Raw genomic sequence first — 22375 nt, forward strand, 5'->3', positions numbered from 1 at the left:
CAGCACCGCCCCCGCCATGACAGCACCGCTCTGACAGCACCGCCCCCACAGCGCCGCCTCCGCCATGACGGCACCGCCCTGACAGGGCCGCCCCCGCCGTGACGGCGCCGCCCTGACAGGGCCGCCCCCGCYGTGACGGCGCCGCCCCAAGCCCTCACCCCGTGTATTTTGGGGTATTTTTTTCACGAGAAATGAGCATTTTTTGCCAGCGCTCCGCCCTCGGAGGTGGAACTCAGCCCCTTTCTCCCCCCCGAACCCCGCATCTTTCTGGCATCTCTGCGCAGTAAAACTCCTCTCCGGGCTGTACTGAACTGCGAGGGGAAAGGGTGTATTTACTCAAGTCTTTTTATGAGAACTTCCTCCTCCCCCCCCCCCTTTCAGAATTGCACAGGTTTAATAATTAGCTCTCCAATCACCTAAAACTTGGAAATAGTGACACCGCGTCTCTCAAACTCTGCATGTATTTTCCATTGCAAAACATGCCGCCTTAAGCCCCACGGCCCACGATAACTGCTGCTGCTGCTTCCTCTGGTCCTCTGCTGCACCCTGAAACAGGGGACTTGCCTAACTTAATTACACCCTCTATACCTTCCTACACCAGCTACACAGCATTAGTTGTATTTAAAACACCTGAAGAATAACAACATATGTAAATGTCACCATGAACAGCTGCAAATTTGAATGCTGTTTACCTCTCAGCACTGTAAGCAGGGCCAGCACTTCCACTAACAAATTTTGTGAGCCAAAATTGCACTGGTAAGCATAACAGGCTTGCTTGCCAGGGCTAATGATTGGTGTCTACCCAGCACCTAACAGTTGACACAGAAATCAATAATAATTATGGGACATCACTCAGAAGCTGTCTGGAAAGTCACTGTGGTAGGGAACTGGCTGGTTTGGTTATTAAACCAGCTAGTTTGGTTATTAAACACTTGGTGTGCATTTTATGACTAACACTGTACACCCATTTTTGTGCCTTTTTTGGTCAACCTCTCCCCCCCCCCCATCAGGGAAGATCCCATGGGCTGGTTTCAACAAGCACTGGCAAAGCAGTGGGCTCCCAGATAATAAATTCAACAGGCTTTATTTTATTATTATTTTTAATTAACAGCCAGGGAGAGGCCCTTGAAGTAGCACCCTTACTGCAGAAGCAACCACTACACCCTCTGTCCTGCATAGCCACAGGAGGGAGATAAGGCTGAGGGTACGCCTTGGGAGAGGAAAGGGCTGGCTGATGCAGGATTTCAGATGTTTAGGTCACAGAGGACACAGTGTGGAGGGCAGTAAAATCAAGGGTCCTCTAAGTGCTCTGCTTGCTGAGATGCTCCATGAGCACTACCTAGACATGCAGCATAACCCAGTAGTTTTGGTTTTGTTACCCACAATTTAACCCAGCTTGTCTGTTTTTTCRGCACATTTTGGGGAGCCACCCAGAGCCTAAATAAAGGGGTTACTGATGCTTTGCCTTTTAAGAAGCTTTGCTATTTTAGTGAATGGCTTCCTTACACATCCCACTTTTCTCTTGCTACCATTGAGTTCTGTTGAGCCAACAATTCTCAACTGATTCACAAGGTCCAAAGTCAAAACACTCTATAAATAATAAATGCTGAGTCCATTTTATCTGCATTTTTTTAAGCCTGCAGGGTTTATATTTTCTAGACCTTCTCTACAAGCAGAAGCAACAAAAATCTTTTAAAATAAAATGAAATCTGAGATTCTCATAATTGCCTGACACTAGCTGAATATTTAAGGAAGATACCAGCATTACAAGACTTGTAACAAAAGCTCCATGATGACCGGCAACATTTCCACACTATTATTCAGCATACGTATGTATATGTAGGACTACTTAGGACTTGTTGCTCATATGGGAACTGTCATACTAGATTAGTCCATCTGTTCAGTATCCCCCGCAGAACTGTGATTGATAGCAAATACTTCAGAACATGTACTTTTTTTTTTCCTCCTCTTTGGTTTGCCTTCATGGAGAGACAGCAAATTACTGCTGTGCAGCTTCACGAGACAGTCACGCACTCAGGTGTGAGTGGTTATCCGTACTCACCAGGCTGACAGCGGGAAGGCTTTTACACTCCCACTAGCAAATGCCCGCAAGACGCGCGGGGGCAGGTCCACGCCGGCGCCAGCTCGCAGCAGACCCCGCAGCGGACTCGCAGCCACCCCGAGGCGCCCACCCACCCTCCGAGGCCCGGCAATACCCCCTCGCTCTGGGCCCACGACCAGGCCCAGCGACTCGGGCTGCCCTCGACCGGCGCCATGAGAGCACCCAGCACCACCTCGGCAGCCAGAGCGGCCAGCAGCGCACCCCTCTAGGCACCCCGCAGCAGACAAGTCACCCCCCGGCTCTGACAGCAGGGGAGGGCGCTGCCCAATGGCGGGCTTATAGGGCGTGCAAAGCCTTGAAGAGAGAGTCATGATTGGGCGAGGGAGGTAAGGCGGGACTACCTGTGRAATCACCCAATAAAACGCAGAGGAGGCGGGGCTGTCGGGGCAGCTGTGAGCGCCGATTGGCTGGCGCTAGARGCGGGGCGGGCCTTGGGCAGCGCGCGAAGACGCGAAGTGGTTTCCTACCCGGCTGCGCGGCGGGAGGGTTTGTGTGGCGCCGGGTCGCGGGTGCCGGTGTCGTCGCGCGGGCCGAGCCATGGCAGCGGCTCCCGCTGAGGTGAGTCCTGCTGCTCTGCGCGGCCGGCCATCGGCGGCCCACTGCCTTACCGCGGGCTCGGGACTCCTCTGACCGCGGCAGGGAGGCCGGCGGGGCTGGGCAGTGAGCGAGGCGGCAGCGTCTTCTCGGTTACCGCAGCGCGCCGGCGGCTTCGCGGCTTCACCGCGCTCTCCCCTCCGCGCCTCGGACAGACTACACTTCCCAGCATGCCCTGTGGCAGCTCCTTCTTCCGTTTTTGCCGCGCGCGGTGCATACTGGGAGGGATGGGTGTCCGGAGCGGCGGGCGCAGTGCATGCTGGGAGAGATAGGGCGGGCGCGGGGCATGCCGGGAAGGCTGGTACCCGTCCCGGACGCAGTGCATGCTGGGAGGGATGCTCCGGCCTAGGCGGCACCGGGGGCGGCCGGTGAGGCCCGGTCCCGKGGACTGCGGGCCTCGGGGGGCCCGAGTCGGCTTGGAGCGGGGCCAGCGCTGAGCGAGGTGTCCCGGGGCCCGCGTGTGCGGGGCCGGCGCCCTCCCCCCTTCGGCCTGCGTTGCCGCGCACAGCCCCTGGGCCCCGTCTCAGGGCTGCTCTCTAGAGAGTACTCACAAGTGTCCGCTCCCTCCACCTGCACTGCGCACAATGCTGCTTTAGGAGATGAAATTTCAAAGTTTCTTATAAATCTTTTCACTGTAATAGTCAATGGAGGTCTTCCAGTATGTTGATTTTTGTTTCTCCTGTGCAAGCTCACATTAAACATATTTAAATACCAATAAAGGTTGATGTTGTGTAATCTCCCCTCATGTAAATATAAACTAGTTTTTATAAAGATGATGTATGTGCATATATTCCTATGTAAAGGGTTAGCCAAGGTCTTGGAATGAAGTTAAACTGCATGAGTCATTACTGCATAAACAACACTTATCATGATAAGGAAAATTTTACTTTGCTTTGTAGTTTCACTTAGAAGATTTGAAATCAGACTTGCAGAAAACCTCTGATAGTGATTCTGACAGTGGACAGGGCAGCTGTGAAACAGGCTCTCCAGGTCACTTCCACAAGGGGATAGCATCTCTCGATGACAGAGGTCTGTAATATTTCTATAAATAGTGCCTGGAGATGATTGTCTTCAGCAGTGTATTTTTCATTTTACAAATAACTTTTTGGAAAGTTGAGATCATGTGATCTTTGACCTTCTGAAAGTCACATGTTTTTGTTAACCTGTATGAATCCAGACTGCCCTTTTGGTTGCTCAGAATGTGGGCAGAGAGATATCTGTAAACATTAGAAAAACAATTCTTGAGGTTCAAAAAGACAAATGGGATGTGAGTATCTTAATTGCTTATTTTCTTTCTTTTTTATGATTTGCTTAATCTACCAAGAGCAAGCACTTATTTAGTTACTTGCTGTGTTTTTATTATTATTTTAGGGAATGTTACTAATTATTTGTGAATGGTTTTTAGGKTTTTTTTTTAAGTCTAAAAACCTATAGCATCAATTAGGGTCAATTATATATTGCATGATAGAAGAAAAGTGGATTTTGAAAACTTGAATTCCAGTTGTTTTGCTATAGTTGTTGAAATCTATGAAATTTAACAGGTTTATATGTAGATTTGTATTTAAGTGATTGCTTATTAATGGAGTTTACCTCTCTATAACATGCATCCCTTTTTTTAATATATATTTTGTCAGATTCAGAGGAAGAGATTTTTATCAGTAAAAAAGCAAAACGCAAAAGGTTACTTCAGGACAGTGAAAGTGAAGATGAAGAAGATAGTGGCTCTTTTAAAAAGAATGATACTCTGGGTGGAGTCATGGAAAATGAAGAGGAAAAGGAGAACATTACTGCCCAGAGGAACAAAAAATCTCATCGGGTTCTCCAAGGTCTGCTGGATAGTGATGACAGCGACACTGGTGACCGACTGCAAACTGAAAACTTTGAAATGAGYAAAAAGTCTGGCTTATCTGAGAATGAGCTGGGAGAGGAGAGACCCCTAAAATCTGGGGAAAAATACAGAAAACATAAACGTGATTTTGAAGAAGAAACAGCAAAAAAATCTGTAGGAAAATCAAGGAGAAGAAAGGAGAAAGAAAGAAGGATTGAATCCATTAAACAGCTAAAAAAAGAAAAGAAGCCTAGAGCAGAGGTATATGTTTTTGACAGAAAATTCCAAATGTTTTCCCAACTAAGTTAAATTCTATTTCTGCTCTTGGTTATTGTGTTTCAGYGCTTCAGCATCACTTGTGTCTACATTACTACAGCAGGCGTGGTGTCCACAGAAATCTGTAATTCTGCTATATAAAGATAGCAGTTTTATTTACAGAGAAAGTACAGATCCTAACACCTGATAATTTAACATCAGTGTATGTGAAGTCAGAGATGATGATAATGGGTGTCCTCTTGAGAAAAAAGGGGTTAAAGAGAGGAAAGTTGATAGGGTTCTATGTTAGTTTGGTAATTCTATGATCTAAAGTGATATGCTATGCTTCAGATTTTTCCTCTCATTCTGCTCATCAGCAATAGTTAAATGACATCAAGATTTCTCTTTACCCCGTTGCAATTCTAAGGCTGTAGCATCACAAGATGGAAGCAGATCATGCCGACTAATGGCATCAGTTCAAATAGAGTGGCAGTAGAAACACTGTCAAAGAAACAATTTTGGGGATAATAATTGTGTTCCTTGTTGCTATTTATAAAATATTTGAAGTATTAATTTATTTTGTCTGGGCGGTTTTGGTCTTTAGTAGTTCTTCAAAGTCCTTACATAATATAGATGTAGGAAACACTGCTCTGTGAATTAGTTCATCAACCTGCAGTGCTATAAAGTGAATATGACCAGCTTACAGGACACAAAGATGCTAGAGTACAGGTGGCATAAACCTTATTTAACTTCTTATCGTCAAGACCTTTTGCCAGTACTCTTAAATTAATTCTAAGACTGAACAGGAACTTCTGAAATGAACTATGCAAATGCTTTATTCTTATGACAAGCAGGTAGATGGTGGTGAGAGGTATCCTTTTAATGACAGTGGATGTCTTCTTGATGACAAAGAACTTTTCGATAATGGTTTAGAAGAGGAAGAGAAAAATGATTCCCTCCCAGAAGATGAGGAGTCACTAGAAGCAATACGAGCAGCAGTGAAAGACAAAATTAAAAAAAAAAAGGTAACATTGGATAGTAATATAAGGTTTGGGGCTTTTTGAGGGTTTTTTTTTTTTTTTGGACAATGCTACACTTCTGCTATAACAAAGAGGAGAAAGTAGTGTTCTGCTTTTTGTTCTTAAGGAAGGACAGATGTTTTCCTGGAAAGATAACACTGSAGGAAAAGTTTTGGAAATCTATTAGAAAAATTGTGCAGCATTTGTGTTTTAATGTTTATGATGACCAGTCATGATTCTGTGCAATTATTTTGACTGTTGACTTGTTTGCCCTTGGTAGTGCCTGTATATCTATTGAAATAAATAAATCTGCTCTTGTGCTCTGTAGAACAAAGACCTGTTTTCTGAGGGTGAAGGCTACAAACATGTATTTGATGATGAGAATGAGGAATCCATATTAACAGAACCAAAAAGGAAGGTAAAGCATTCCTCTTTTTAAAGCTCTCATTGTTTGTTGAAGTGACTCTCCTTGAATGTTTATTGTGTGGTGTCCTTTTAGAACTGTCCTATTTTCTGCTGATTTGGTGTTCTCCTTTTCCTTTTTAACTGGCTGCTTTAGTCTGACTTCTTGCTATTTGAAAGGGGAAAAAAAACTATTTAGAAAGTATAGATGTAGACCCATATTTTGCTCTGTGACTTCAGAGGCCTTTCTTTTCTTTTCTTAAGGAGCGGAAAGCAGCAAGGTTAAGTAAAGAAGCCATTAAACAACTACATAGTGAGACCCAACGACTCATTCGAGGTAAAACTTAAATTCTTTGTAAGTAGAGGGATTATATACTATTAAGATATTTAGGGGAGAAATTGAAAGAAAATATCTGAGAAGCAAGATCCTGCTTTCACCTAGCATGAATTATTCAGGGTTAAAGGCTGCAAGACCGTTTTTAATCAAGGACTTGTTTAAAGGTAGCTTTGTAATTAAGGAAAAAATCCTGCTACAAACATGGTATCTCCCTTGTGCCTATAAATTTACCTTTAACTAGTTATGTAAAGTTAGTTAATATTTAGAAAGTTAAATAGGCATGTAATAAAATTGAAACCGGTCCTGCCATTCTGATACTAACAATACAGTTCTTTTCCTAATGAATTCTGAGCATGTTGCAAACTTGTTCTTCAAGACTGTAGCTGTTGGAACTCTTCCCAAACACTAGTGTTTGCTATATTCAAATTTAAACTATGCTGTTTGTGCCTAGTCAAATGTCTTTGCTGCAAAATACTTGTCTCAAGCTCTTTTGAACTATACTTGTCTCAAGCTCCTTTGAACTTTACAGATATCAAATCAATGTATAATACAGTGCCTTCAATTACTTTTTTATTTTCTTCACCTCCTTTCTCTGGTAGAGTCATCTCTGTCTCTCCCTTATCATGTGCCTGAGGCCAAAAGCATTCATGAATTCTTCAAGCGTAGACCTCGACCAGTGTGCCAAGGAAATGCCATGTTATTGCTGAAGTAAGGACTTAAGCCTTCCTCATGTGTTTTTTTTTCCATAAATTTTGAGGATAACCAAACTTTGCATTAGGCATGCTATAGGAGTAGTATCACATACACATCTGCTCTGTATACAATCACAAATTGTTTCTAGTAAGTGTGGCTATTGCTTTGACTGCAAAGTTTTATTAAGAAACTACTGCTATTTGCAAGGTACCTATAATTCCATAAACACCTGGAAATTAGGAGTGTGTCACTGTTAAGGAGAGGCAGTCTTAACAGAGTCATACCATTGAAATAATCAGGACCTAATAGACAGTCCACATAAAGTAACTTGCTCATGCAAAGTTATCTTAAAGTACTTTAGACTGGACCCCAACTCTACTTGGACAAGTTCTTGTTTTGAGTAGTGTATAGTAAAATACTAAAATACTACTGTAGTCACTAAATCTCTCAATTTGTTTATGCTGTATTGTGATAAGGTAACTAAATGATACAAACTCAAACCACGTTAGCTTCCATATTTCCTCAAAATAAAGTTTTCCAGACTTTTGTCCCTTACCTCTTCCTATACATTAATGGCAATAATTAGAAAATGGTTTCTTTCYGTCCGAGTTTTGTCCAGACCTCTTCTCCCCTTTCACAATAGCCATGTTAATGGATGGTATATTTCTTCTGCCTTTGTTAGGTCCACAAAGTATCAGGTCTCCCTAGATGAAGAAACTGCAGGTACAAAGAATTTAAGCATGGATTGCMAAGATGGGCAGATAGAAGGTAATCAATCAGCAGCTAGTGAACCAGAAACAAGCCTTGGCAAAGATGTTAATACTGCCATGAACAAACTTCTTGCTGATGAAGGACAGAACTTGACAGAAGTCTGTGCTGAAAAGCCCAGACAGGATGATGATGATACTCATACAGTTAGGACTGTAGCTGCTAATAATTCAGAAGAACAACAACTTTCTAACATCCTAAGCACTGACTGTAGTGAACAAAAGGAGAATGAAATTCCTCTGGCAGTTGGAGGAAATGCCCTTGAACAAAGAGTCAAAACAGCACCAGAAGCAGCCTGTGAAGAACACGATCAACAAGTGGCACCTAGATTGGTGGCACAGCCTGAAAAAGTAAGGAAGTCCAAGCTGGATAAACTTCGGGAACTGGGGATAGACCTGTCCATCAAGCCCAGGATCTGCGCTGACAATGAATCCTTTATAAACCTTGATGAATCTGATTCAAATAAAGGTATAATTATTATTATTATTATTATTATTATTATTATTATTATTATTGTAACTGTCTCAGATCTGCCCAAGTAAGCAGGGTCAAACTGAATTTAACTGGAAAACCTCTGAGAAAGGTTTAGGCAGTGGTGACAGAGCAGGGTCAGGCATGTTCTCTTACTGATACAGATTCTTTGCTTTATGTTGGTGTGCATTTTCTTTCATGTGATGCTTAAAAGAGAAGTCTGGACTCCTTACTGTTTAAAAGCTTGAAGGAATGCTCAGTTGTAACTATTTAATGATCAGTAGTTTATTTCCATTCTACTGTAGTAAATTATATCAGTACTTAAAGCAGGAGGGAGTGCTCTTTCAAACTGATCCAAAACAGGGCATGCAGTGGTTATCCGGAAACAAAACCGGCCTATGTTCCAAAGTGTTCACCACTGATTTTGTTAAAAGTCATAGTTGGATAGCAAGCAAAAATTTACTTCTGTAGCAAGAATGTTTTAAACGTCTTTTAGGTACTGGAATTTGAACATCTGAGCTGTTCTTCAATGTTAAATAATTGAATTTTTTTCAGAGAAAGATTGCAAATGGTTAAACAATTCTATAATTCCATTAAATCTGCATATATTAGAAGATATAAGAGGATATCTGGGCTGGATGCTACTTCCTTCATAGTATGCAGAAAACCTCTGCCAAGAAACAGTGATTTTTTTTTTTTTTTCCCAGCTATAAGTCTAGTTTTAAATATATATGCTGACAGAACTTTAGAGATGCCTGGTGGCTGAAAGGGTAGACTGTAAATGAATTGAGGTACTATGGATAAATCACAGTCAATGGTAAGGTGATTTAATATTAGCTAATATCAATTAAGTGCAAGTTACAGCAAAATATTGTGCAGTAACTTACTGTATTATTAATCAAATAGAGTTGTTTCTTTTACAAACACTACAATATTAAATGTTTAGAATTTTTAATTAACTTCCTTTAATATATTCTCATCCTACTCTTGTTACAACTTTAACACACAAGCTGTTGGGTTTTTTTGCTCTTGTAAATGCTATCAAATTCATTTAATTTGCATTTTGAAATTTAATTAATGTTCATTTAAAGAATTAGAAGCCTTGAAAGCACGTTTCTTGAAGCACACTCTTCAAACATCGAAATCTAAAGTTGAACGGACCATAAACATGAACATTATTCGTAAGGAGACTACAGCTGAAGGAAAAGAGGAACTAAAAGCAGATGTGGTGCCAGCAGTGTTAGTTACAGAAAGCCTAGATGAAACAGTCCACACAAAGCCAGGTAGGTTTGGGAAGAGAAGTGATGATGGTTGAACTGGAAAACACCTTGTCTTTCTCCCCCCCCCCCAATCTCCCCCTCTCCCCAGTCTGCCTCATGAAACACAGATGAAAGAATTTTTATCTCTAGAATTAGTATGTATTTGTTTCTTTGGATATATTTTTTCTAATGAGCATTCCCTGTTTAAAAAAAATAGAGAGAAAGACCTCTTAAATAGTACTGGCCATTGAAGAACAGGTTGCCCTAAGTCAGATTTTTGCAACTGGTTCTCTGGATTCTTTTCCRTCTGTCCCAATATTGTATATAAACACTTACAAACACTGTTTTCTTCCACCAACTCTCTAAATGTAACTCTCAGATTCCTTGCGTGCTATTCTCATTTAGTAATTCTTCCATCCCTATTTCTTTCTATACTGCAGTTCTTAATAGAAGTATATATATTTGCAAACAAAATACACGTGGAATGTGACTGTCACATTAAACAGACTATTTGGCTGGTACTATAGGCATGTATTATTTTTAGCTGCTCTTAATTATCTCATGTGCTATAGCACATCTGCCCATGGCAATTGGAAGCTGTTGTTCCAAAAAGGCACAGTGGAAAGACAGACCCCACTCATTCAGAGGACTGTGCCGGTGGCATTTATGGATAATGAGGAATCTTGATAATTCGTGAGATTGYGTTGTCTCTCTAAATGGAACTCACTGAAGCTAGGTGCTCTAGTTTTTAAACTGCCAGATCAATTCATAAAAAAACATTTAAAAATAAGTAGTTTTTTAATTCCCTTTTTTGTGCACATAGTTATATTAAATTGGATGTTTGAAGGCAATAAAGCTTAAGGATTCATTGTAGTACATCTAATATATAAACTTGTTCATCTCTGTGTAGGTGAAAAGCTACAAGCGTTGAAGGCTAAACTCCAGGAGGCCATGAAACTCCGCAGGATTGAGGAACGCCAAAAGCGGCAAGCACTGTTTAAACTAGATAATGAAGATATGTTGGAGGAAGAAGAAGAGGAGGAGGAGGAGGAGGAGGAGGAGGAGGAAGAGATGACAGATGAATCTGAGGAAGAGGAAGAAGGCGATCATGAGGTCTAGATGCAGCATTTTTACATAACCTCGTTAACTCCTCGGTTCTGCTGGTCTTTCATAATTAGAATTTGTATGTTATTAATTTTGGGGAAATTGCCTAATAGTTCTGAAGAGTATGAAGAATTGTTACAATTAGAATGTTCAGGATTTTGTTTACCTAGAACTGAATTTATTAGTATTTTCTTTCTTTGTCTAAACAGTGTTAAAAACAAAAATAAGCATATGGAAGATTCTAATGCCACTTGCTCTTTTATATATCCGTGGCTCATTGTACGCAGGGGACAATTTCTGTGGTATGTATGCATACCTAACTGAGATCACCTACGTGGTCTGGGATAGGGTTAGCCATAGCTTTTCCTTTTTAAAGGGATCAGAATGGCTTGCCTGTTCCAAGCACCTCTATGCCAATTTGTTCAGAGTGGGATAGGCATATGTAAGAACTGGGAATGTCAGTCGGTTTCATCCTTCGTATGTTAAAACTTTTCTTCTAAAAGTGTGCATGGACGTAGGCAGATCAAAGCAGTAAACACTATATACCTGGGTTTTTTATTTATTTATTTATTTATTTATTTATTAAGACTGTGGAATTTCTCCTTGAGGAGGCAGAGGAAGATAATGAAGATTTAGAAGAGAAACACATTGAAGATGGTGATAAAGAAACTGATAAAGAATCAATTGATGGAGAAAAGATGGATAAAACCATGCACTGTGATTCTGTTCCCAAACCACCTTCAACAGAGTCTACATTGATGCTGTTTAAAGACAGCTCCTCCAAAATGGGGTAAATGAATTAATCTTTAGAAATGGTGCCCARACAATTTTAAATCTAATTAATATACATGGTAGATAGTTTGATTTTAGTGCAAGTATTACATGCTTTAATATAAACATATGTGATGTCCTTTTAAAGTGCCTTTTATAAGTATTTTTTTGTCCAGTTCCAATAGTTATATGTGCATTCATATATATTTTGCTAGAAAACCAAATGACTGCAATTGTTATCAGCTGAATTTTCTGTTTCTTAATTGAAGTGTACTACATGTGTTTTTGTGTATTATCGTGTTTTTTGCTGTTAGGTTTGATTAAACAATAGAACTTCATCTTGCATATATTAGCAAATATGTTTTATTTAATAAATTGCAGATATTCTCTTCCTGATGAGAAACTTGAAATAGAAGAAGCTGCAGACAAAGGACCTGCCAAGTTAGGTAAAGTAGATCTACTATTATAGCTACTATTTTTTTTTAAAGGGCACATATAGAAGTTTCTAATTGGGATTGGTATTCAATATTTTTGTTATTTCATCACCTGTATAGYTGGAAAGTATGATTATAAATTTTTTGATGAAAGACTGGGAGGGCTTGAAAGAAGCAAGGGAGAATAAAACTCAAAATGATATTGGTAAAAATGTAGGAACAATCAGAAATCAGTAAGATGAAATTCAGTAGAAAAGTGTGATATGGCTCGTTTATGAAGAAGTTGAGCATATAAGCACAAAGTAATGTATTTCTGGCAAGATGTTGGTGTTGCAGAATAGTATCTGAAGGTTTTACTGGACTACAGATGAAATCAGGTAAAAGAATATGATGCTTTGTGAAAAGGCAGATATTTGGGGATGCATTAATATGAACTTCAAACTAGAAAACACTGATACGGTGCTAGAGAGCTCTCAGTAGAAATGTGGCCTTCAGTTTTGGCATTGCATTTTCATAAGATGTAGACACACTGCACAGTAGATGAGCAGAATGTAAATTTGAAAGAAATGAATTTATTTTGTCTGGAAAGGAGACCAGGGGAGAACATCGTCTTCTGGAATATAGCAAGATGTCATGAAGAAACAGCAAATAGCTGTTTTTCATGCCCCCTACATATATTACAGGAAGAATTTAATTCATTTATGGTTTGCTTAGAAACTGGGAAAACTTTTTATTAATACAGAAGTTAAGCATTATATTAAAGTATTTGCTTTCTTTTTAGAAGATGATGATTCATTTTCTCTGCCAACACCGGCAAAAGATAATAGCCATAACAGCAGCTTTGAGCTAATTGGCTCCATGATTCCGTCATATCAGCCCTGCAACAAACAGATGTCACGCGGAGGGAACTTTTTATCTGCAACAGGAGGTTTCAGGTCACCCTCCCCAGGTTTTTTCAAAACAAGCTTTATCAGCTCTGCTTCCAAGGTAAGATTCTCAGTCCTATTCATGTCATATGCTAACACAATGGATAATGAATAAATATATTTAATCTTGATTGTCATATATTTTAAAAAAATAATAGCAGAAGAAGGCATCTAGCTAATATCCTTTATATGACTAAGATTTCAGAAAAGCAAGCTCTCCCTGGAGTTTAAAATGTCTCCATATTGGAATGGATAAAAAAGACATTATAAAAGCTTACATTCTAAAGCATCAGAGAACAGATATTATAACACACTTTAGATATCTAAAGTATGTTTGTTGTATTTTTTTTTTTAAATATACTCACATGGGCTACACAACATCTCATGTCAGTAAACTGTTAATGATATATCAGAACAATGTGGGCATACTTTAACTTCTTTTAAGGCTGCATGTTGTTTATCCTTTAAAATAGCTTAAATGTTTTATCCAATTCTTGCTTTTGATTTCTAGGGTTGCAAAGCAAATAACTTGTATATTTTTACATTCCCTTGTATAGAGCTCAGGAAAGTTGTCTGAGCCCTCTCTTCCCATAGAAGATTCCCAGGACCTGTATAATGCCTCTCCTGAGCCCAAGAGTTTATTTCCAGGGCCTGGAGAGTCACAGTTTCAATTTTCTCTGGAAGATGACACTCAGAGCCAGTTGCTTGATGCAGATGGGTAAGTTACAGGTGTGAAGGATGACATTTTATGTCCTTTAACTGAAATAGGACATATAGATCAGCACTTGGGATTTAGAGAAATTCTTCTAGGTTATGTAGAGGGATTGTAGAATAAATAGCTCATGTTATTCTGTGCTTTGGTAACTTTTACATAGTACACTGTGTCAATGAGAACCTTCTTTTACTAATCAGTCTTATTTCTCATTTTAATATTAAAGAACAAAAATGTCACTGTTAATGTGTGTTTGTTCATGAATATTTTTCAAGTGTTCTTATTTGCATTTACATTGTCAGGTAAATCAGCAATTGTGAAGCAGATTGTGATTTGAATGTTTGTCTGGCTTACATTTTCGAGATGTATTAATTACTGGTATTCAGGCCGATGGCAGTTATTAAAAGGACAAAAGTGGATCTGAAATGAGATTCAAGTGTGGAACCCCATAATGTTGCTTGTACAATAATCATATCATAGGAAGTTTTCTGGAGAAAAGCTCTGCTAGTGGTCAAAAAATTATACTTGTAAGGCTTTTCTAATCAAAGACTTTTTTTCAGGTTTTTGAATGTTGGACAACATAGGAATAAATATCAGTCCTCAAAGCATCAGCTGACTCTGGCTAGTATGGATGAGAATGCAATGGATGCCAACATGGCTGAATTATTGGATTTGTGTTCTGGACAGTTTAGCAGTCAAACTGAACATGTGCCAAATACCAACAGCAACAAAAAGCAGAACATGGAAGAATTGCTCAATCTTTGTTCAGGAAAATTTGTATCTCAGAGTATGTCCTGAAATTCTGTTCCTAACTTTGCTGGTGATCTGACCTATAAGCTTTACCATAATGCATACTTTAGCTCTGGGCACTAATGCGGAACTTGGAATTTCTGAGAGTTCTGAGAGCTTTAACAATTTGTCGCCTTCATAGGTGCATGCTAACCTGTCATTTCTAAGATGCTTTCTGATGTTCTAGGAGCTCAAACATCTCTGTCTAATAAGTTGCCATCTTATTTCTTTTTGTAGCAGGTTCTCCAACATGGGCATCTTCAGCATCTTCTAAGGCTGAAAAAGACAGTGACATAGAAGATCCAATGGCAGAAGCTCTAGCGCTTTGTTCAGGCTCCTTCCCAACAGACAGGTTAGTGTTATTCTTCATAGATTTACGAAAGTTTATAGTGGCAGTTGTCACATTTCACTCTTGATATGTTTTCCTCTTGTTCAACATCAATTCAAAATGCCTCAAGAGAAAGTGTGGCCTGTTTTGGAGGTGAAGGGGGGGAATATTGCAAATTGCTCAATAATCATTCCTTAAATCAGCAGCATATACTGACAGACACATAAGGAAATATAGATTCTGACAGCTATTGTGAAGGGAGATTCATCCTCGTCTTTCAGTGATAGTGAAAGATGTGTTGAAGAACCTTCATTAAACTGAGAAAAGACTGTTAGGAGTTAGGACTTTAGGGTTCTGGGCTGTTGCCAGACTGCAAGAACCATAAGCAATTATATTTTCTCCACTGGTTAAACTGGAAAGGCGTATGGGTGCTTGGCAAAAGGATAGTGAGGCTTAACAAATGGGAATATCAAAGAGATCCAAGAGGAATCATGGAGAGCAGTAAATTCAGAAATTAGTACTTGCCCCATGGTTTCTGCAAGTCAGGTCTTGAGGACTTGAAACATTAATGCTAATGGGGATTTTAAGCATTTAAAGCTACGTGCTGTTGGGAGACCATAGCTCTTCAGACTGTTTCTTAGATAGTTGCCCAAGACCAGCTAACGTGGCAGTTGCAGTCTTGCTCTGAATTGTTGCAAAGCTGTCGTTGTTGGTCAGATGAAAGCATGTATTTCATTAATTTTTCCCATAGGGAAGAAGAAGATGAGGAAGAGCAAGAAGAACTTGGTGATTTTCAACTTATAACAGACGACAATGCCTTTGATAGTGAAGAGGTATGAACTGATGGAACAAAGTGATTGCTGCAGCATTCTGACTATAAGAAATGCATTTATCTTTTCATTTTTTTTTAATATATCCATCAGTGCCAAGTATCATGTCTTCCAGAACAAGTTACTAAAACATTTTTAAGACCAGTTTGGATCACTTACAATGTCTACTTAATATTCCAGTAAGCTGGATAAAACATCATAGCTTAGCAAGTCCTTTGCAAAGTCTGCGGTGTTTTAGTCCGTGTTTATTGATTGAAGGACAGAGGAGGCTGACATTACAAAGCAATCCACTTGCAGAAATTCCTACGTCTCTGAAAACTTTCTTTTTTTTTTTTTTGACAGGATGAAAAAAGTGAGGATGGTGATGCTGAAGAAGCAGAAATTAGTGATGAAGAAGAAGAACTGTTGAGACATAGACAGGGCTTGAAGAAAAAACTGTAAGTAGATTTATTTTATCCTAATTGCTAGAAAGAATAGAATATTAATAGCACTAGAAATTTAATCTGTAATTCCTCCCCCTACCCCAGCATTAGTGGCTTGAGCACAGCTGTTTCTTATCAAGATGCTGTTTATGTGACTGTGGGTTTTGCTCTGGTTTTTGGTTTTATGCTTTTGTGCTGTTGGGTTGCATGATTTTAACCACATTGCTGGTGGGCTATAGAGGAGCTAGTAACATTTAAAATGGAAAGCAAAAGGCTAGGATGAAAGCAATGCAATGCTTTTTTTACCAAAAAAGGGAGTGGGGGAGTATTGCTCTCATTCCTCATATCTTAAGGTCTTTATTCTAGTAAGTGAAACATCTGGTTGGCAGTTACTGTCCTCACATTTGGTAGACAACTGGCAAGAAATCTGGTGGATGACAATGATCTGGGGTATTGCACATTGGCAGGCTGTGTATGTAAGTGTGCAAGAACTCTAGTGTTAGTCCTTTCAAACATTACAGGTGAATCATAGTTTCTCTTCTGTGATATGTGCTAATTTCATCTCAAAATATAGACCTTACTTTCAGAAGATTTGTGTGATGATTACRGGTCTGCCAAACTGAACTCTTTTAACATTCTTTTATAGAAAACTACAGGATTTCATGGAGGATGAAGCAGAGCTGTCAGGGAGTGATGTGGGAAGTGAGGATGAATATGATGGCGAAGACCTGAATGAATATGAAGAAGAGATTATTGATGAGGAACTCCCTACTGACGTGGAACTAGAAAATCAAATCCAGAAATTACACATGTCAGTGACAGTATGGGTATATGTTTATGTGTTTGAAGTCATGGCTCTCAGGTATGATCTGGACTAACCCAACCTTCTTTCCTTTGTTTTAATAGGAAGGCAATGCTTGATGATGACAAGCGTCAGTTACGCTTGTACCAAGAGAGGTATCTCATTGATGGGGACCTGCACAGCGATGGCCCTGGCAGAATGAGGAGATTCAGATGGAAGAACATAGGTGCCTTTCTGATCCGTAGTCAGTAAATGGGGGTGAAAGTTTGGAAAGGGTCTTTGCACGAAACGTGGAAACCTGCATAGTAGGGACTGAATATTTCCTTTGGAAATAAGTGATACTATGTATTTCCATAGTCAGTTTTTTGCCTCAAACAAGGCAGAGGACACTTAATGCTCTAGAGAAAATTCCTGGTGCACTGACTCTGCCTTTGACACAAGACTTACTTATTCATAATAGAGCAGACTGGAGACTATCTTTGTGTTCTGCATAGAAACCAGTAAATTAAGGAGAAACATTCCATGTTTTACTGGTAGTGAAGAACAAGTAGACTAGGGCAAATGTAAATTTTAATACTTATTTGCTCTTGGCTACTCAGTTACCTTTTATATTTAAATAAGAATGTGGTTTACATATACGTAAGCTACACAGATTCTGTCTGCAGAATGCTYGAGTATCCTGCCTTAGTACTTCTCTGTGTTTAAAGCTGGCCAAATGGTTCTAATCTTGTCAAATGATGCTGCCCAGTACTCCCTGTAGGTACATTTCCACTGGGTCTTTTTTCTCTGTTTTGCTAAATGTTCTGGTTCCATCTGTCATCCATCTAAATGGGAGAAAGCATTCTGTGTGTAATTCCCTTCTGAGATACATTTTCCAGAATTGTTTAGAAAAGATAATTAATTATTTTCTCTTCTTGTCTAGATGATGCTTCACAGATTGACTTGTTTCAGAGAGATTCGGATAATGATGATGAAAATGAAGAGCTTGATGAGACAGAGGCAAAGTGGAGGAAAGAGCGATTTGAGCGAGAACAGTGGCTTCGCAAGCAGGTATTGGTTTGTTTCCAGTAAGGTATCTTGCTTAATCCTTCTCAATACCATTACCTGGTGTGAAATTGTTAGGTTGTCAGGTTAAACTCTGGAAAAAATACCATTCATAAACATATCTTTGTTCATGTTTTCAACATGAATTTTGCTCTTTATGTCTCTTCTGCAAGTATTTTAAAGAGGGAGCAACTAATTCAGAATTCAGAAGGGAGAGGCAAAGGAGCTATGTTCTGAAACTAATCACTATCAAAGCTAGAATAGGTTTCTTGTACTGGGAACATAACTCCATGTTTTAGAAGTTTCAACATTAGGTCAGCTTTGTCAGCTGAATGTGATGTTGTTGTTCATTAATAGATAGAATGAGGATGATAAAGTATCTAACAAATTGCAATAAACTTTTTCAATATAAAGAAAATAAAAATGAATATATAAATCAGGGTAGGGCTTGGTCTACTTAAATTACTGAATGAAATGTTCATTCTTAATGTAAGCTTTCTCAATTTAACAAAATACCTTCTCTGCTACAGAAGGAAAAAAATAAAGAGCAGGAGGAGGAGGAGGAGGAAGTCGGTGAAGATAGCCAATTTATGAAACTAGCAAAAAAAGTAACTGCTAAGTCCCTACAGAAGAAAGGTAAGTTTACTTCTTATTGAAGTGGCAACCAAATGAGAGATAGAGTTTAACTTTCAGTTGTTGCTACCTAGTCTCCAGTATCTATCAGTAGTATAATTTGATGTGGATTATTTTTGTCTGTAGCATTTATTGTCTGTTGTCAGTTCTGAGTTCTTTAGTTTGATATAAAATTTACTTTGATAGAAAATTATATTCTTTCATATGAAGTTCAAAAACTGACATTCTCCTCTTTGTCTCTGCTAGCAAGCCCTGTAGTAGTGGTGCAAGAAACAAAACTGTTGCCCACGAACCCATTTGAAGCATTCAGACCTGCCAGTGATGTCCAGGTTGGTAATGGTTTTGAAGAATGCTGTTTCCATACTGCATCTGTAGAACGCGTCTGAGTTGGCTAATCCTAGATTCTGGCCATCAGTGCTTTGTATGGTAGTGAGGAAGTACCCAGCAACATGTTAGTAGGGAGTAGTCTTTTCTGTGAAGAGTAGCCTACTAAAAGAGCTGTCGTGGTTGTGTGTGTGGCTTAACGTAGCATTTCTTTGTTCTTCAGCTAAAAAATGGGTCTCTCTTGAATAGACCTAAAGCTGTACTTCAGAAACTAGCAGCAATGTCAGAACTTAATCCAAATGCTCCTCGAAATTCAAGGAATTTTGTCTTTCACACACTTTCTCCAGACAAGAGTGAAGAGGCAAAGGAGAAATCAAAACTTCAGGTAAAGATTTATGTGGGAATATATTGTCAGTTGGGTAACGTTTTGCTATGTTATAGCCTGCTAGCTGATTATGCGGTTCTTACTAGATTATTTAAGCATTGCCAAGCAGGTAGCAGCATTGGTATTTTAAATATTTTCAGTGATATCCAGTTGTACGTATGTGCTCTCACACCAAATATGTACACTCATAATTCAGAATTTAAACTGTTTGGAGATTTTGTATTTACTAATGTATCCTTCTCCTTTATAGGTGAAGAAAAGAGGTCCTACTGCAGTAATAACATCCCTGGCCAAGCGGCCCAGGATTGACAGCACAGCACAAATGAATCAAAGTCGAAGCATATTCCAGTACTTGGAGAGCTGAATATTTTTGTTTAGGGCCAGAAGTTGTATCTTGTCTCTTTGCCAGTTGCAGTTTGGTTTGCAAATCTCTACCAGCAATCATCCAGAAGGAAAACAATTGCTATACATTCTTTGCTCTGCTGCCACTCAGCAAGTTCCACTGATTTCCAGGCAATGGTCTTGTTTATTCCCCTTAGTCTTTCTCAGTGTTCCATGGCAAACAAGAGAGCAGAAAATCCATGCTTGGATTGGAATGAAATGCTAACTTGGTCTCTGCCCAAGCATTAAGGAAACTTACACTACTGTATACAGTCCTCACAATCTCAAATGTTGCAATAGTATCTATTCATTGCTGAAAATACCATTCATGTGATAGGTATGATGCAGAGATGCTGCAATAAGTTTAAAGCACAGATGAAGGAGGTAGTCCTGCAATTTTGGATAAGAAGGAAGCAGTGTTAAATACAGCAGGACATACGTTGTTTACACTTTCGTTACTGAGGTAACTATGACTCCCTTCAATGTCTTATTTTCTCTAACATTAAGCATTTACTAGTTTGGTGTCTTGAGACATTCTAGTTTACATTTGAAATATATACTTAAGGGAAAAAAAAAGGCCCAGTCTTTTATGAGGCAGTATGATAGAGATTTCTTTCCAAGCTTTTATTACTGTTTATATTCATAGGTATGTGTATGAATGTGTGTGGAGAGGGAAGAATGTGAATGGCAGATGTAGGAGAGGAAAAGGAGATGTGCAGGTTTTTTGTTTGCTTTTGGTTTTAGAGTTTTCTTGTTTTGAACAACTGAAGACTCTCTTAAATTATCTGTCCACTTGTTTTCTTTCAAGCTGCAGTCCTCCATGACAAATCATCCATTTCTGAACAGCTAGAAATTAAAGGCCTTCTTGGCCTTTCATTTGAAATGAGATGAGAGAGTAAGGAACCATTATTCACAACTACTCTAGATTGTGTGAAAGAAACTTAGGACATAATTAGAATATACAGCATCTCTGATCATACACTCAAGGTGTAAAAGTAGGGACTTGATTATGGTAACACAATGGCCTGTTCTGTAAGACTGAACATCTTCTTAAGACTTTATTTCAAATACTTATGTTGCTGACTCTGTCAGAGAAGAATCTTGAACTGTAAATTTTGTAACATCATAAGCATACACCTGGTGTGCTACATGTAAAATATTTTACTGTATATTATGTTTATAAAGAATTATGGTACTAATTGGAGTGCAATTTTACAATAAAACCTGTTTTTAATTTTGGGGGCAGTTGGAATTAATTTACAGGATTTCACTCAAGTTGTATACGTGTGTTTTTTCAAAATGTTCATCCATCTATGTTTTTTTCTGATGCTTTTTTTTTTTTGGTAGCAACAACTGAATCCTTCAGTAGGAACAGCTGCAATTATATTGGAATACAACAAAAACTACCTTCCCATGTTTATTGGAGTGTAAATGCTGAAGTCCCCAAGTCTTCCACTTGGGTTACGTTTGCATAAAATTGGCCCTAGGAATACATTTCTTTTTACTGCTTCTGTAGTTTTGGTTTTGCTGGTTCCTAGACAAAACTTCCTTTATCATTGGCTTGAGGTATGCTTGCTGCTCTTTATTGGATTTGAACTGGTAGCTTAGACATGGCATCTCAGTCCAGCCCCTTAGAATATTTTTTTCAAATAGCAGGATATCCTTATTTTACTTTGCATATAGAGTAAACTTGGCCACACTGCTCCTGGCTATGCATATACAGTAGCTTGGCCGCTGTCATCTTCTGCATAAGCAAAGGTAATGTGCACTTAAGCCTCTGTGGCTGCTTTAAATTTACAAACACATCTCCAGTTTATTCACAGCTGTGGTGGTAGCATTGCACTTGCTGAGAGCTCTCTCCTACTGGGACTGAACTATGAATGTGCTAATGATGAGATAAATATTGGTGCGCTCTGAAGTCCCTCAGACTTTCAGTTCCTTACTCCCTTAACATCTCATTGCAAACACACTTTGGAGATTGCAATGGTGTTAATCCATGCTAAATTAATTTCATTTATTACCTACTTCATTGAATGTTGAGACACAGCATGCCAGAAAGGTTCTTGAAAGTCTTGCTTACTGGAAGTTTATATGCAAACTGTAATCTTCAGGAATGCAATGCATGAAAACATGTTCTGAGTGTTAATAAAAAAAAATAAGCTGGAGGGAAAGGACTGTAAGGTTTTAACACCTTGAGTTTTTCAACGTAAAACACTAGGCTTTTATTTTCTTTTATTTGTATTGCTGTAGAGCAGAAATACCGCAGTCAGATGAGATTTGTCAAACACATGTTGTGCTTTTCACTTTTTAATGTGTTTCTCCTTTAGAGGTGCAGTAGATTTTACACGACAAGGACCACAAGTCTCGGTATAGGACAGATCATTATTCAGAAGATGAGAAACAGAGTGGGGTTGGAAGGGCTGTGCAAGTGGCTTGCTGAAAAAACCCTGATGTATACAAGTGGAATCAGTATTAGTAGCTGTAACAGTGCATTCCACCCTGTAAGTATTTACAAAGTACAGTGATTTGACAATCCAAAACTATTTTTAATTCCTTCTTACTAGCAATTCTAATAATTAGCATACCTGCATTTGGGGCATTTGAAAAATTGTTTCCTTGTTTTTTTAGGGAAGCGAATGAAGGAGGAAAGGTCTTTTATCAGCAATCTCTTAAAGGGCAACTTAATTGAAAGTAGATTACTGAATATCCAGTTAATTCTTTATCTAAACAAATGTTTGCACT

The 22375-nt window shown here is 39.1% G+C and overlaps 2 protein-coding genes across 8 annotated transcripts in view; one reads left to right on the forward strand and one right to left on the reverse strand.

The window, feature by feature from the left end:
• The window catches only part of AGO4 (argonaute 4, RISC catalytic component), a 17968-nt gene extending 15587 nt beyond the window's left edge, over window positions 1–2381 (reverse strand). The window contains exon 1 of the mRNA XM_026085934.1: window positions 2063–2381. The gene's annotated coding sequence lies outside the window, so the exon portion shown is untranslated. The remainder of the gene's footprint in view (window positions 1–2062) is intronic.
• Window positions 2382–2639: 258 nt separating this feature from the next.
• On the forward strand, window positions 2640–22066 carry CLSPN (claspin). Of its 7 annotated transcripts, XR_003256693.1 has the most exons (26): window positions 2640–2680; window positions 3616–3745; window positions 4351–4805; window positions 5651–5824; window positions 6147–6236; window positions 6485–6557; window positions 7157–7265; window positions 7933–8486; window positions 9581–9772; window positions 10659–10861; window positions 11440–11642; window positions 12005–12069; window positions 12839–13044; window positions 13541–13701; window positions 14256–14482; window positions 14722–14836; window positions 15564–15645; window positions 15985–16079; window positions 16711–16875; window positions 16971–17092; window positions 17789–17916; window positions 18441–18546; window positions 18790–18872; window positions 19091–19252; window positions 19503–20096; window positions 21961–22066. XR_003256693.1 is itself a non-coding variant. In XM_026086045.1 (25 exons), the coding sequence occupies exons 1-25, from the start codon at window positions 2660–2662 to the stop codon at window positions 19614–19616; spliced, it is 4035 nt and encodes a 1344-aa protein (XP_025941830.1). In that variant the 5' UTR covers window positions 2640–2659; the 3' UTR covers window positions 19617–20872. The 7 variants fall into 7 exon arrangements, 6 of the variants coding, with proteins under 6 accessions (XP_025941830.1, XP_025941832.1, XP_025941833.1 ...); XM_026086045.1 differs by lacking the exon at window positions 21961–22066 and having other exon boundaries at window positions 19503–20872; XM_026086047.1 differs by lacking the exon at window positions 21961–22066 and having other exon boundaries at window positions 14725–14836; window positions 19503–20872.
• Window positions 22067–22375: the final 309 nt, after the last annotated feature.

This window comes from Apteryx rowi, unplaced genomic scaffold (assembly GCF_003343035.1).
Source record: "Apteryx rowi isolate R43461 unplaced genomic scaffold, aptRow1 scaffold_68, whole genome shotgun sequence".
In the NCBI taxonomy this organism is placed as follows: Eukaryota; Metazoa; Chordata; class Aves; order Apterygiformes; family Apterygidae; genus Apteryx; species Apteryx rowi.